General features: G+C 35.8%; 1 protein-coding gene across 4 annotated transcripts in view; it reads right to left on the reverse strand.

Annotated features, from left to right (window-relative positions):
• EIF5B (eukaryotic translation initiation factor 5B) overlaps nucleotides 1-17,273 on the reverse strand; it is a 94,524-nt gene that overhangs the window by 44,924 nt on the left and 32,327 nt on the right. For all 4 annotated transcript variants that reach the window (XM_045445723.1, XM_045445722.1, XM_045445725.1 and 1 more), the window contains 5 exons: nucleotides 14,767-14,892; nucleotides 14,582-14,666; nucleotides 13,259-13,931; nucleotides 10,431-10,648; nucleotides 9,714-9,864 (listed from right to left, as the gene is read on the reverse strand). In XM_045445723.1, the coding sequence (XP_045301679.1) occupies nucleotides 9,714-9,864; nucleotides 10,431-10,648; nucleotides 13,259-13,931; nucleotides 14,582-14,666; nucleotides 14,767-14,892 (1,253 nt within the window). The remainder of the gene's footprint in view (nucleotides 1-9,713; nucleotides 9,865-10,430; nucleotides 10,649-13,258; nucleotides 13,932-14,581; nucleotides 14,667-14,766; nucleotides 14,893-17,273) is intronic.

Raw genomic sequence — 17,273 nt, forward strand, 5'->3', positions numbered from 1 at the left:
ATAAGAATGAAAAACTTTAGACTTATGCTATTTGCATATCATTTAAGAAATGCTACTTGAAAAGGTAACATTTTATTCACCCCAGAGATACATACCCTGAAATATAAAAGAACATTCATGGAAAAATCTTTTTTATATAAGATACTGTAAAATATACATACACTCAAATTCTACTTTCTTGGTGTCCAGTTCTGTGACTTTTGACAGATGAGCAGAGTTATTAAACACAAGATGAAGAACAATTCCATCACCCTAGGCTGTTCTGTGTAGTCAAACCCTACTTACATCCTTGCAACCACCTATCTGTTCTCTTTCCCAAAAGATTTTTTTTCCAAAATATCACAGAAATTAAACCTTCTAGTCTGGGCTGTTGTCATCATAATGGATTTTAGAGTCATCCTCGTGTGTACTAATACTTCATTTCTTTTTATTGCTGAGTAGCATTCTATTGTTAAGTATATACTACAGTTCCATTATCTTTTAGACAACTGATGGACATTTGAGTTGTTTCCAGTTTTTTACAATTACGAATAAAGCTGCTACAAACATTTGTATGCAGGTTTCTATGTGAACATTTCTTTGTGGTAAATATTTTGAAGTGGGAATGATGGGACATTATGTAAATAGGTATTTAATTTTGTAAGAAACTGCCAACTGTTTTCCAAATTGGCTTTACCGTTTTGCATTCCAACCAGTAAAGTAGGTGAGTTCCAACTGTTCTGTATACTTGCCAGAAAAAAATGTTTTAAATGTAAGTATTTCAATAAATAAGTAGTGAAAGCTCATGGTGGTCTTAATTTGAATTTCCATAATGACTAATGTTAAACATTCTTTTCATTGCTTATAGTTTAAGTTTCTGTTCAAATCTTTTGCCCATTTTTAAATAGGGTTGTTGCTTTTCTTATTGTTGAATACAGAGTTATCTTCTCATATTCTGCATATTAATCCCTTGTCAGATACGTGATTTTGAGGTACTGTCTCTGAACTGTCTCAATGGTGTCTTTTGCAGAACAAGTTTTTAACTGGACTTCCTCAAATTTGTTCCTTTTATGAATTATGCTTTTGAAGTTAAACTAATCACTAACACAGGGTCACAAAGACTTTCCACTATGTTTTCCCCTAAAGTTTTATAGTTGTACATTTTATACTTAGATTTATGATCTTTTTTGTGTTAATTTTTATTTAATGAGATTTAGGACGAGGCTTTTGGGTTTTTGTTTTTGCATATTGATTCCCAATTGTATCAGTTGTTGCTAATACTGTATTTTACTTAATAAACTGCCTTTTACCTATGACAGAAAAAAACAAACTGACCATATACAGACTATTATATTGATCTATTTGTCTTTATTGCCGCTTTTGCCATTATCACACTGTACTGATGACTGCAGCTTTACAGTAAGTCTTGAAATCAGGTACAATATTCTGAGTCTTTCAAGTATATTCTTTTCAAAATTATTTTGGCCATTCTAACTCCTTCATCTCTTCATACACACTTTAGAAATAGCTTATAGATACTCATAAAATATCCTACTGCTGACTGGGATTGCACTGAATCTACAGATCATTTCGGAGAACTGATTATCTTAATATCGTTTTCCTATCCATGAATGCAACATTTCTCCATTTACAAAGTTCTCTGATAATTTTCGTCAGTGTTTTTTTTTTATAGTTTTCAGCATATAGGTCCCACAAATATTAGAATTATAACTGTTTCAATGTATTTTTGGGGTGGGGTGCTATTGTAAATAATATGGTTTTGATTTTCAGCTGTTAATGGCTAGCATACAGATATACAATTGGTATTTGCATGCTGGCCCTATCTATAACTTTGTTAATCTCACTTATTGGTTGTAGGGTTTCATGTTTTTTCAGTGGTATTTCACAGTAGTTTCTATGTAAACAATTGTCATCTGTAAATAGAGTTTTACTTCTTCCTTTCAATCTGTATGTCTTTTACTTTTTTTTCTTTCTTTCCCCTAATTACAACTCTAGGATGTTCCAGTACAATGTGGAATGATTGTGGTGAGAATGGACATCCTTGCCTTAATTACAATATTAGGGTTTAGCAGCCATAATTCATCATTAAGTGCAACAATTGTGTATTTTTTTTTTGTAGATCTCTTTTAGCAAAATAAGGAACTTTTCTACTTTGTGAATTTCTATCATATATGCTTACTGAATTTTGTCAAATGATTCTTCTGCATCCATGTAGTTTTGCTTCTTTAAACACATTCACTGATTTTCAAAATGGAACCAGCCTTCACTCCCAGGATAAAATCCACTTCATCATGATAGATTTTAAGTTTTGATAGTTTGTGTCTTTTAAGGAATGGCCCTATTTTATCTTACGCTTTTCAATCTATTAGCACAGAGCTGTTCATTATATTGCTTTATCATTTTAACACCTGGAAATCTGTAATGATGATATCCCTCCCCACTCTTTCCTCATGGTATCAGTAATTTGTGTCTTGTCTCTTTTTTCTTCTTAGCCAATCTAGAAGTTTATCATTTTTATTGATCTTTTCAAAGTACTAACTTTTGGTTTCAATGATTCTCTATTAAGTCTTGTTTTATACTACATTGTTTTCTGCATTTTTCTTTCTGCCTTTTTTTTTTTTAGTTTAAATGGGAAGCTTAGACTATTGATTTGAGACCTTCTTTTTCTAAAACAAGCATTTTAATACTACAAATTCCCCTCTAAGAACTGCTTTAGCTGCACCCCACAAATTTTAATATGCTGTGTTTTCCTTCTTTTTTTTTTTTCTTCTAATTCAAGATATTTTCTAATTTTCAATAAGAGCTTCTCCTGGGCTCAGGGGTTAATAAGAAATGTGGTTTAATTTCTAAATATTTACTGATTTTGTAGATATATTTCTATTATTCATTTCTAGTTTAATTCTGTTTTGGTCCCCCAGAAAACACTGTAAGATTTCAAATCTTTTAAATGTTTTAGCATTTATTTTATGGTTCCCCAAAAATGGTCTATTTTGGTGAATGTTTGTGAACTTGTAGTTAGGTACACGTAAGATTGTTATAAAGTTATGAGGCATTCACTTTTTATCATATGCAATGTAGGTCTTTATTTTTGGTAATTTTACTTGTTCTGAAGTACTTCAGATTAATATAACAACTTCAGCTTTCTTTTGGTATCTGTTTTTACCATTTTATCTATATCAGTACACTTAAAGTGGATTTACTGCAGACAGCACATAGCTAGCTGGCTCTTGGTTTCTGACAGTCTCTTTTAATTGATATCTTTAGACTATTCATATTTTAATTATTAATGCAGTTGGTTTTAAGTCTATCATTTTATTATTTGATTTGTTACCTCTGTTTTCCATTTCCCTTTTCACCTTCTCCTGCTTTCTTGTGGATTATTTGAATATACTTTAGATTTCCTTTTTAATTTATCTATTAACTTTTAGTTTTAATCTTATTTAATGGCTGCTACAGAAATTAGAACATTTATAACAGATTTCCACAGTATACTTAGAATCAGTATTTTACCTGGTACATACATGAGCCATAGAGGTAAATCTGGGTCTTGGGCACTGGTTTATATCATGGATTAGTTCTTAAAGTTTTGACTATCCTTTTTTGGGTCTCTTCTAAACACACAGAACTATATAGTAAGCCTAGGATTTATGTCCATTCATCAACAGAATTACAGGATTCTTCTGTCACTTCTCCCCCACCCTGCAATTTCCCCTACACTCTCTGGCTCCCAGGAGCCCCTCTCGTCCCTCTGGCCAAAAAATATGAGGTACTCTCAGAACTTTACCCTTTATGTTTTGAAGTTCCATTTAAGTGGAGCTGCTATTTGGCTTCAAAAGTTAAAAAAAAAAAGGGGGGGGGGAGTCCCTTCAAACTCTTCAGACATCAGAGACCCCTTTCCCTGACTCCTCTCTTCAAAAAGAAGTAACCATGTGTGCACCACTCTGTTTTAAAAATAATGATCATTCGGAACGCCTGGGTGGCTCAGTTGGTTAAGCAACCGACTTCGGCTCAGGTCATGATCTCGCCAGTTTGTGAATTTGAGCCCCATATCGGGCTCTGTGCTGATAGCTCAGAGCCTAGAGCCTGCTTCAGATTCTGTGTCTCCCTCTCTCTCTGCCCCTTCTTCACTTGTGTTCTCGTTCTCTCTCTCTCTCAAAATAAATAAATATTAAAAAAATTCTCACTAAAAAAAAAAAGATCATTCAACAATGTATGCAATTCAAAGTGAACAAAGAAATTTAAGAATTTTACAGCGGTGCGTGGATGGCCCAGTGGGTTAAGCATCCAACTCTTGATTTGGGCTCAGGTCATCTCATGGTTTGTGGGATCAAGCCCTGTGCAGGGCTCTGCGTTGACAATGCAGAGCCTGCTTGGGAGTCTCTCTCCCTGCCTCTCCCCCTACTTGTGCTCCCTAGCTCACTCTCTCTCAAAATAAATAAGCTTTAAAAATTTTGTAAAAATATATAAAGAATTTCACAGCTGAAAGGACAGAAATTCTACAACTCCTTTTCCCACATTTCCCACAAGGTCCTCAAAAACCTTCACTAGCTCTACTTACTCCATAAATTTTGGACTATGAACTGAAACAGACAATAAAAATTAGAAAATCCAAAATGAAGCCACAGTTGAAAAAAAGGTAAATTCTACCTTTAATCTATCCTTTTCACTTCAGAATAAATGCCTCTAACAATCTGACAGAAACAAGAGAAATTAAAAGTAGATCCTAATTTTTTTTTTTTAACATTTATTTAGTTTTGAGAGAGAGAGAGAGACAGAGCATGAATGGGGGAGGGTCAGAGAGAGGGAGACACAGAATCTGAAACAGGCTCCAGGCTCTGAGCTGTCAGCACAGAGCCCAACGCGGGGCTCGAACTCATGGACCGCAAAATCATGACCCGACCCGAAGTCGGCCGCCCAACTGACTGAACCACCCAGGCGCCCCAGAGTAGATACTAATTTAACACCTATTCTTCCAAATACTTTAGTAGTAATGAAAAATATGCTACTATTTATATGCCTTTTCATCCTCAATATAATTAATCAGCCTTGTTTGTCTTGAATTCTCCAATTTAAGCACTAAAGTAACAAGACATGGCAAATAAATAGCATCAGGTAACCTCCAGCATGTTTCAGAGTAATATGGTCACTGATCTCTATTTAAACATTTAACATAAACATATTTAAAAATCTGTATTTTTGTCTTTGAAAGATACAGTGAAAATATGACACTCACAAAATGTTTTCTTTGTAATGAACTCACAAATAAGATGAAAATTAAGTGCATAGTAAATAGAATAATGCCTCCCCCTGCCCCAAAACATCCAGGTCTTAATCCCCAGGACATGTGAATATGTTACCTAACATGGCAAAAAAAGACACTGCAGATGTGAATAAGCCTAAGGACTTGAGATGAGAGACATTATCCTGGATTATCCAAGTGAGCCCAACCTAATCAACTGCATGAGATCCTTTAAAAATGAAGAACCTTTCTCTGAGGTACAGGCTGAAGTCAGAGGATGATGTACCCATGGAAAAATAGTCAGCATTATGCAATACTGATGGCTCTGAAGATGAAAGAAGGGCATCATGAACCAAGTAATATGAATGCCTCTAGAAGACAACAAGGGAATTGGTTCTACCCTAGAAACTCCAGAAAGGAATGCAGGCCTGCCAACACCTTAAACCAGTGAGACCCACATCAGACATCTGATTTAGAGAATTTCAAAGTAATAAATTTTGTGTCTTTTTAAGCTACTAAATTTGTTACAATACAAATAAAAAACTAATACTAAGTATAACAGAAGTTTCATTACCATTACAAAACAAAGTCATTAAGTTTACTTTTTTTCAACTATGGCCAGCTTCACAGCTGGTCAAAAGCTGGTCAAAAGTAAGATTCAATGAGAAAGTGACTTATCCAAAATGAAAAGGTTAGTGTCAGATCACAAATCTGTTTTTATCTGAATTCATGGTTCTTACTATCCAGTTTTGAACACTTCATATTTTCTCTTAAATAGAGCAAACAAATTTTGTCAAATTAAGACATGGCAGTACAGGGGCGCCTGGGTGGCGCAGTCGGTTAAGCGTCCGACTTCAGCCAGGTCACGATCTTGCGGTCCGTGAGTTCGAGTTCGGGGCTGATGGCTCGGAGCCTGGAGCCTGTTTCCGATTCTGTGTCTCCCTCTCTCTCTGCCCCTCCCCCGTTCATACTCTGTCTCTCTCTGTCCCAAAAAAAATAAATAAAAAAAAAAAAGTTGAAAAAAAAAAGACATGGCAGTACAAACCAATGTCAAATCTGATCTGCAAGTAACATTACTGAATCTGAGGAGAATACATCTTCATCAGTCAACAGTTACTAGTAAATCCCAGACATGGAATGGTTCTCTATTACAATCCTTCCTCTCCATTCCTATAACAAACTCCTAAGAGAGGTTACTTTCCATTTGCTGGATTACTGACACAGTCTCACATAGGGCAGAAATTTTATAAAACAATAAAAACTATTTACTGTGGGGTCTGGAATGAAGTCATTAACAGAAGGAAATCATTTAAATGTTCTTAACTTTAAAGTACTGAATGAACGCATGTATGTAAGTAATGAGATTGGCCAGAATTATAAAATCAGAGCTATCGTTTGGTAAGACAAACTAAAATAAAAGGATAAAGCCAGCTGACAATGTGGAGATAATCCAGTTGACCAGAGATATCCCTGCCCAGCAGCCTACCCCTAGTAAGTAAAAGCAGGGACCTGGGAGGGGAAACTGTAAGTTAGATGAACTGAAGGGTGGTCACAACAACACTGCAGACTTAATCAACAGACTATTCTTCGAGTTAGGGAATGTTTAATAAACTGTTATATTTGTAGTCAACATCAACGTGTGTGTTCAGATATTCCATTCACCTTGCAAACTGAGATTATTACAATCAAATTCACACAGAAACTCTTTGCCTGAAGTGAATTAATTTCAAATTATTTGTAAAGTACTTGCTATATGGTTAGTAGTTAATAGGCTAAAGGCTATAGAACTGACTGAAAACGCTATCTGCTACACAATTCAGAGTAATTATCAGAAAACACCGGCAGATACCTACACTCTCAAACACATTTTGGGCTCAATAAATAAGTTTTATATTATTCTAGGTAATGAATGTGGTACCTGATCTTTACCCAACAAGGTAGCTTTGAAAGATAAGGTGAAACAAAACAATGTAGCTTCTTTTGAGATGACTCAATGAGCATACTATGGAGGCCTTTAATATCAAGCTAAGGAGCTTGGACTTTTTATCAATACATAGGGAATGAGTAAGAGGACAAATATTGAGCAACATTATGAAAAATAAGAGCCCAAGGGGAGAGATGCCACTCGAGAGACCATCTCTTCCAAACCCGTCCTAATGATCATCATATTAAATTACAGGGGGGGTTCTTGGCTAGCTCTTGATCTTAGGGTCATGAGTTCAAGCCCCACATTGGGGGCAGTGTCTACTTAATTATAATTTTCATCTAATCGCATAAGTACAAGTCAAACTACTCCATAAAACATTTCTAAGAATGGAAAATTATTCCCTGCTTGGTCCCATCCCAATTTCTTCATGAGTGCTTTTAGACATCCAAATAGTCACCAGTCAAATCTTGTATCTGGGTGCTAGTTGTACTCATATTTGTTCTCTAATTTCATCTTTAAAAAACTACATCCCCAATTAAGAATAAACTTTTTGATCCAAGTACTGTGTTTCTCTACATTTACTGCTGCCAGCTCAACATATAATGCATAATAAAGAGGTGGTCACACAGATCAGTTTAAATCTCAGCTCCATGACACTGGGCAAACAGTTTAAACTTGGAGTTTGGGAATGAATGATGGGAATGAAAATACTTACTAGATTCTTAAAAGGAAAGAGACAATGTCAAAGGTTTATGACAATATCAGTTACTTAATAAATACGAAATAAATGGTACCTATTACTGTAATTATAGCAAAAGCACCAAAATTACTGTCATATAAAAATCTGTGAAATGTAAGAACAAGAAATTAAGAGAGGTCTTCTTCTCAATATTCTTCTCAATGGAGCAGAGAAACTATTTTAAATCATCTTATCTGTCAGAAACATAATTACATGTCCAGATTATGGTCTCTAAACTAAAAGAACTAGGGCTCCTTGTATAAACAGGTGATTTCAGGTCTAGGGCAGAAAATGTGTAAGATGTACCATAGATACCTTGTTGTGTTAGAAAGTGAGGTAGAGGTCAAAGAATACTGTGGTTGTGTGGAAAAAATCAGAGGGACCAACCTAAATGAGGTCCCGCTGGCCAAAGATGGGACAATTTTGAGTATTAAAAAAAATAAATGATTTCATGAGATAAAAACATGTAAATTACATAAAACCCCATTAAAATAATACAGATCCAAAAAACAAAATTACACTCACTGATCACCTTTGGAAGTTGCTAAGACATCAATTTATTATCCTGAGGATTAATGAAGGAAAATAATTAAGCATTTATCCCGGCTTTCCTGCATGAACTGTATTTCAGGGAAAGTTCTTCTTTAAACAAAGATTATAGCTAATAAATGCAAAAGGAATGACAGTATATCACAACTCTGCAATTCCTAATGAGCTCCTTGATACAGGCAATGATCACTAATTGGATATTAAATTATTAGGTGAAAAATCAGTGGATTACTTGTATAATGGACAAAGCTGCCAATACCTAACCCAATAATCAATCTTGGTATCACTAAAAGTGAGACAACCAGATCACATGCCTCCGGACATGAGGCAACAGGAAGTACATAGTACCACTTGGAAAAGCCAAGCTGCTAGATATAGGAAATTTTAACAGATAGAGAAGTTTATTAGCCAAGACCAGGAGAATGCAATTAGACAAATTCAGAATATGAGAAATTCCAAATAACCCAGTATCTACAACTAATAAATGGCATACCAAAACCAAGAATGGGTAATAGTATCAGTGAGAGACAGACATATCAACCAAAGGCAACATGTGGATCTAATCTGGATCCTGATTCAAACAAACAAATTATAAAAAACACTGTGGATATAAGGGGAAAAACTATACATAGACAACCAGATGCTATCAAGAAATTAATTTTGTTATATGTAATACAAAATCTACTTAATGTAAAAAAAAAAAAAGTCCTCATTTGTTAGTAAAATAGGAGTAAAATAATAAAGTAAAAAGGAGTAAAATAATATGGTGTTTAAAATTCACTTTAAAATACTTGAGGAAAAAAAGTCAGTGGAGAGAGAGAAAACAAGAACGGTTAAATACTGACAATTGTTGAAACTGAGTAACAGATACTTGGTGATTGATTTTACTGTATTCTCTTTGTTTATTGTGGGGGAAACAAAAACTTATTTACAGACATACTATCATTTACACATAAATTTTCATCATCATATAGAAGTCACCTCCCTAAATAATGTAATTATCTTACCTATTCTTTACACTTTTCTTTAAATAAGCTCTATACCCAACCTGGGGCTTGAATGCATGCCCTGAAACCAAGAGATGCATGGTCTACCAACTGAGCCAACCAGGTGTCCCTATTCTTTACATTTTTATTTGACTTTTTCCACAGCATTTTCATAGAAATTCTCTGACTTCTACTCTCCTTTTGACCATTACAGACCTATAACTGCATGACAGAAGCTTCTAGACTATTCAGTTAGTTAAAAATACTACTTACCCTGAGCTTGTAGAAGTTTAAGAGTAGCTTCAGCTCTGGCTCTGGCTTCTCTCTGGGATTTAGTTAAAAGTTTCCCTTCTTTTTTCAAGCGTTCTTTTCGTTCTTTTTCTTTTTGCTTTTTCCTTTCTCTCTTTTCTTGTTCTAGTCTTTCCTGCATAGGAGTACATATCAGACAAAAATCGTATTGACATAATTATGAAATTTAAATGTCAAGAACACAAATTCAAACAAAGCTCTTGAAATACATGCAAAGTATTACATTATGAATACCCAAATGAAAATAAATATTATTTTTTAAATGTTTACTTAATTATGTTTGAGACAACACGAGCAAAGGAGGGGCAGAGAGAGAGAAGAGAGAGAATCCCAATGCAGGGCTCGAACCCACAAACTGTAAGATCGTGACCTGGGCTGAAATCAAGAGTTGGATGCTTAACTGACTGAAATACCCAGATGCCACAAACGAAAATACTTCAACAGTGTACATAATAATTAACATTATATGAGAGTAGACCAAGTATTGGAGTGGATATATAACCAACTTCTGCACCTGAGTAAATAAAGGTAGAATTTTCTATATTGCTTCATCTTATTGTTTACATCTGAATAATAATGTAATTGAATTACCATACAACTATGACATTTTTAGAAGAAGAAGATTAAAGATACCTTACAGAGCACAGACCTTAAATTAAACACAACTTCATGAAAACATACCTCTTCTTTACGTTTAGCTTCTAACTCTTCAAGCCGTTTTATGCGTTCCTCCTCTTCTCTCTTTTGTCGTTCTTCTTCTTCTTTAAGCTTAGCCAGAGCTTCTTGCATAGCTTTAACTGTGGCTTTGCTAGGTCCTTTTTTCTTCTCCTTCTCTTTTTCTTCCTTTTCTCCTTTCTTTTTCTTCTTATCTTTTTTCTTTTTGTCTCCTTCATTGTCATCTACCAAAAAAGAACAGAGGCAAAGTGTTTTTTAAAAAGTGGTTTCCTAACACAGTGATAAGCAGCCCCCAGAATTCAAAGACCATATTGGGCTGAGGTTGATGCCAGCAGCAGGGTAAGGTTTCTCGAGAGGTACAGAACAGCTCCAAAAAACTGAGTTGGCTTCAATGCTAGCATTGCTCTAAATTGTCCTGGGATATCCAATAAGACAGGAGGATTCAGTCAGCAGGAAGAAGATATACTGTATCTAATGTATCACTTAATCCATGGTATCTTAATTCCTGCCGAAATTTAGTAGATAGTTTTACTTCTAAAAGAGGATGGGGGCACCTTGGTGGCTCAGCTGGTTAAGTGTCTGACTTCAGCTCAGGTCATGATCTCACCGTCGTGAGTTCAGCCCCACGTCAGGCTCTGTGCCAACAGCTCAGAGCCTGGGGCCTGCTTCAAATTGTGTCTCCCTGTCTCTCTGCCCCAACGCCGTTTGCACTCTCTCTCAAAAATAAAATAAAAACATAAAACAATTTTTTTTTTAAAGAAGAGGAGGATAGGAATGATGCCTACCTTGAGGGGATATTAGAAAGATAAAATATAGGGGCACCTGGGTGGCTGAGTCGGTTGAGCATCCGACTTCAGCTCAGGTCATGATCTCACACTCCGTGAGTTCGAGCCCTGCGTCGGGCTCCGTGCTGTCAGCTCAGAGCCTGGAGCCTGCTTCGGATTCTGTGTCTCCCTCTCTCTCTGTCCCTCCCCTGCTCATGCTCTGTCTCTGTCTCAAAAATAAATTAATAAAAACATTAAAAAAAAAGATAAAATATAAAAATATAGATAACTATCTTCTAAGAACTCTGGAGCATTATGCCAAAGAATTAAAGTTTATGAAGCTACTTTTGTGGTATTACTCTTCAAAGATGTCCAGATAATACAAATTTGGTTAAAAAAGATATGTCAATTTTTCCATTAAAAGTTTTCTAGTCTTGGGGCGCCTGGGTGGCGCAGTCGGTTGGACGTCCGACTTCAGCCAGGTCACGATCTCGCGGTCCGTGGGTTCGAGCCCCGCGTCGGGCTCAGGGCTGATGGCTCAGAGCCTGGAGCCTGTTTCCGATTCTGTGTCTCCCTCTCTCTCTGCCCCTCCCCCGTTCATGCTCTGTCTCTCTCTGTCCCAAAAATAAATAAACGTTGGGGAAAAAAAAAAAAAAAAATTTTAAAGTTTTCTAGTCTTCAAAAAAGCTGTATGAGGGGCACCTGGGTGGCTCAGTCGGCTAAGCGTCCGACTTCAGCTCAGGTCATGATCTCGCAGTTTGAGACTTCGAGCCTCGCGTCGGGCTCTGTGCTGACAGCTCAGAGCCTAGAGCCTGCTTAAGATTCTCTGTCTCCCTCTCTCTCCACCCCTCCCCTACTTGCACTCTTTCTCTCAAAAATAAATAAACATTGAAAAGAAAATTTTTTGAACAAGCTGTATGAATCATTTTATCTTTATTCTTCTGAAAAAGAAGAATTCTAGCTAGAAAGCTTACTTTTCATTAATTGGTTCTACCAAAAAAGAAAACAAAACTTGGCTCACAGTTGCTTAAAAGATGTTAATTAGTTTTAGCATGTTTTTGCTTTTGTATTTCATAGATTAAATTGGGCTTTTAAAAACAGGAAAAGAATTCATTATCTGATACTGAGACATCAAAAGGAATATATATATCACTTTAGACCTTCCAGTATTGTCAGCACCGAAACTGTTTTCACAGTGAAATTCTATAAAAATCCTAGTCTGTACACAAACCATTTTAGACATTTTAAACTATATATATACGTATACGTATATATATATATACACGTATACGTGTATATATATATATATACATATATATATATATAAATGTTTAACAATGAAAATCAAAAGTACTTACTTACTTTCTTAATTAATTAAAGTAAGCTTCATGCCCAGCTTGGAGTCCAATATAGGGCTTGAACTCATGACCCTGAGATCAAGAGTTGGATGCTTAACCCAATGAGCCACGCAAGCATCCCTAGATTAATTTTTAAAAGGCTTCTTCCCACCTGGGTGGTTCAGTCGGTTAAGTAACTGACTTCGGCTCAGGTCATGATCTCACAGTTCGTGGGTTTAAGCCTGGCATGGGGCTCTGTGCTGACAGCTCAGAGCCTGGAGCCTGCTTCAGTTTCTGTGTCTCCCTCCTTCTCTGCCCCTCCCATGCTTACGCTGTTCGTCTCTCTCTCTGTCTCTCTCAAAATAAATAAACATTAAAAAAAATTTTTTAACGCTTCTTCTTACAACTTAAGTCCCTTTACAACCAAGGACAAAAAACAAAATTTCTGGGGCCACGTGGGTGGCTCAGTCGGTTAAGTGTCCAACTCTTGATTTTCATTCGGCTCAGGTCATGATCTCACAAGTCGTGAGATCAAGCCCTGCAGTGGGCTCCACACTTACAGCACAGAGCCTGCTTGGGATTCTCTCTCCCCTCCACTTCACCCCTGCTTGCACACATGTGAGCACACACTCTCTCTCAGAATAAATACATAAACTTAAAAAAAAATGACCTTGGGGCGAAACTCAGACTGTGAGTCCATGCCTACAGCCCTTTCCTTAATAATATTACCAACCTTCAGCAGCTGTGGGCGTCTCTCCTTTCTCTTCAGAAGTAGGGACTGCTCCAACATCAAGGGTCACTTTGGATTTTATAGTTTCTTCTTCAGATTTCTTTTGAGATTGTTTACTCTGATCCTTTTTCCCAGTCTCTAGCTCTTCTTTTTCTTTCAGCTTCCGCAGTTTTGCTTTTTCTTCATCTCGCTTTTTTCTTTCCCGTTCTTTCTTTTCTGCCTTCTTTTGGGCCACTGTCTTAATTCTGAAGGAGGAGTCGTCATCTTCATTCCCACTCTCCACATTAGGACCTGGCTTATTTTTTTGATTTTTTTTCTGTCCTTTTCTAGACTGCAAAAATTCATCTGATTCATCACCACTTTCACCCGAAGAATTTACTCTGGAACGCTCTTTAATTCTTTTACTGTTATCCTCATCATCTTCTGAGCCATCCCCTTTTTTACTTGATTTCTGAGCTTTCCCTTTAGCTTTTTTAGAAAGTTTATTAAAATCATCATCATCATCATCACTCCCAGAGTACATTTCCACTTTTGGCTTTGCAGATTTTTTCGATTTTGAATCTTTATCTTCCCATTCTTCACTATCATTATCATCAAAACTTTGTTTTTTGCCTTTCTGTCCTTTCTTTTTTTTATCTTGTTTTGAGGTGGATTCTCCTTCATTATTTTCTGTTGGCTAAAACAATTCCATTGTTAAAAATATTAAGTTATATTTTATGTTTTAAAATAACTGAGACTCCTCAATCATGTACTTTATTAAGTATGCATAGAAAAAATTCTCCAAATAACTTCAAAATAAGGTCATTTTTTTCAAGAATATAAAACTCAATCAAGTACCAGAAGCTAGCCTAGACCTCAGGCACATTTCACATTCACTGTAAATTTCAGAATCCAGGTGCTCTGAAACAAGTACTAATCATCAGTCCACATTTACTACCTTCTTCAAATGGTATACAAAGCCTACAAGGAAGCTGAATGAAAAAAAATATGTCTATCACTTTCCAATTACTTTAGGCTATCCAAATTCAAAGAATGAAAAAGAAAGATCAAAGAACACTGGAGACAGAGACAGGAACATTTTATCTCCAAATGTACCAATTGTGAACGAGCAACATATCACAAAATACCTCTGAAATCCCAAATAAAATGTCTTTGTATCTGTGTTGGGTTTTACAACGTATTTCTTTCTTAAAAATTGTTTTTCCCCTTTGGCAGCAGAATCTATAGAAACTTTTAATTAACATATTCACACTGCTCGAAAGCTTCTAAAAGGCAGCTGCCTAAAACTGGCACTAGGATGCAGAATAGGTAACAAGGGTCTTTCACCTTTACTGCAGCACTTTCTCTGTCAGCTTTGATGCCTTGAGCTTCCCAAGACAATTCTTCCAGTTCTTTCAGGATATCATCTTCACTAGAAAGGATTAAAATATATTTTGAGGCACCAAATTAATTTAATAAGTGAATCTAATACCAAAGCTGATAAAAATCAAATATATTTAAAATATACTTACTCAAAGTCTTGCCTTTTTTTCTCCTTTTTCTTTTTCCCCTTTGACTTTTGAGGTTCCTGTTCCTTGGCAGCACCAGCTCCTTCTATTTCTGCAGCCAAGGCATCAAGATCAATGTCATCCTTGGCACTTAAATGAAAACAAAGAAGACCTAAATGTTACTCAAGAGCAAAATAATCTACCACATTAACAGAGAAATATATCATTTTGACTTTTCTCATTAGCAGCCCAGTGAGAAAAATCATTTGGCAAGTTCTTTCATGACAACACTTGAGTTGTATCTACTTATCAGCCTCCCGCATCTATTTCGAGAACACACTCAAATCAGAAAGAACTATAATCAGGAGGTCCAGGAAAATCTAGGTAAACAAGAGAAAGAAATTAACTTTTGCTGATAACAAAGTTTATGTGTGCCTAAAGGAATTATTTATAAAATGGAGAGAGCTTAAAAGATAAAATGAGTCTTATTACTTTATTTGTAATAGCAACAGCTAAATATTTGAACACCTATTCAATTTTTACTTGGAATAGCAAAAATTTTAGAGCTGGAAGAAACTTTAGAGACCATCTAGTCTGTCACTTTACCAACAGGAAAACTAAGATGCACAAAGTTTGAATGCCTTGAGCAAGACAACCACACATCTAAATCTAAATGAATTAGAAATGATTCACTAAATAAAACACAAAAACATCTAAAACCCCAGAACCAAATCTCACAATGTTTTACATTCTTGATTTCATTTCTGGTTCTATCCCACAATGTCCTCACCTACAAATACTGGAATAAATCAAACTAAGTTCCGGTTAAAAACTACAGAAAATCCAGGAGGTCAAAGATGTACAAATATGAAAGATAGATGAATCCAAATAAATGATACAATAAGAAAACAAAGACTTGATGCATCATGACCCCCACTCTGCAGACCTTGTTATAAAGATGTTTCATTTCAGTAAAGAAAATTTCCTAAAAGAATAACTTTTAGATTTTAAGATTAATAATTTTAATACAATTTTAAGATTTACAAGACACTGAGGATATAAAATTTATTCCCAAGGATCTTAGAAGAGACAGCAAATCAGTAAGCCAGAAATTTGCAAAATGCCAAATGCCAAGCAGTGAAGAAATTTATGCTTTTATAACAGTTGTCTACAACAAATATATTACCTTTTTCCTATATTTTAGACAGTGTATTTGAGGAAGATTATAGAACACTGAGCACTAGAGATGACTTCCTAAAGCACAAAATCCACAATCAGAAAGTCAGACCCTTCAGACCTGGAACGAAGTACTAAAGGAGGAACAAGAGTTAGCTGGACAAAGTAGGTGTGCCCATCAGACACAAGGAGTACAAAAACCTAAAGACAAAGTGCATGGTATCTTAGGAAGACTCATAAAGGGGTATCTGAACCAACTGAGATGTTTTTCATAAGTTATGGATTTCGTGATCCAACCCAAGATCAAGGGACCCAGTAGTGGGCTAGGAGTTTAGCAGTGTATCTTTAGCCATCTTTCCAGGTGACTGTGGGTTCGATTTGAAATATTCTTAATAAATGTAGAAACCAAGGTACAGAGAATTTAACTTAGGATCACACAAGGAAGAGATGGAATTTGAACCCAGAAGTTCTGATTCTACTGCCAGAGCTCTTAACTCTGCTTACAAAGTCAAATTTGCATTTTAGAAAGCTACCTTTGGTATGAGTAGCAGGGCAGAATCCCAACTAGTTAGGAAGTAGGAAAACCAGTTGGTAGGAGCTTTGATAGTTAATTATAAGGAGAAATGATAAACACCTGACTTGTAGTAGTTGCAAGCAAGATGATAGAAGATAAATATTAAGGGGATCAATCAGTAGCACTTAAGTGACCAACTGGATGTATTGTATATAGAAGGGAAAGAATCAAGAACCATCCTTAGGTCTCATTAAGTAACAGAAACCAAAGCCTAGCCAAGCTCAACCAGCACTCTCCAAAGGCATCTCTGCCACTATGTCACACCACAGCAGCTTATAAAAACAGGGTGAGATGGGAAGATGGTTAATGATTGAAGCTTGTCACCTCACCTCCAAAAATTTGCCATCTCTTACCTGAACTATATTCATCTCATCAGAATAGCTTGTGACTGGATATATTTCCAGACCACTCATTAACAAACATCTCCAGAGTAACAGTATATAGGACTACATCTGTATGCTTTTGAGTCTGAAAGGCTTCTTCTGGCCAGTTATAAAAGACTGACAATTTTTGGGTGCTTATCATATATCAAAGCACTGTGCTGTTCAACCACTAGACATACTATGTATCATTTACTCCTCACAACAACTCTATGAAGTTAAGCTTAAAGATGATAAAAAGAATTTACAAAAGGCTAGAAAGTAGTATGCCAGGAACTCAAGCCCAAATCTGACACCAGAATTGTGCTGCCTTCTCTAAAAATGGGAAATAATCAAGTGTCTGACATTATTTGAAAAATTCAAACATAGCTACAAAATATATCAGTGATATATAACAAAAC

This window comes from Leopardus geoffroyi, chromosome A3, assembly GCF_018350155.1.
Source record: "Leopardus geoffroyi isolate Oge1 chromosome A3, O.geoffroyi_Oge1_pat1.0, whole genome shotgun sequence".
NCBI classification, from domain to species: Eukaryota; Metazoa; Chordata; class Mammalia; order Carnivora; family Felidae; genus Leopardus; species Leopardus geoffroyi.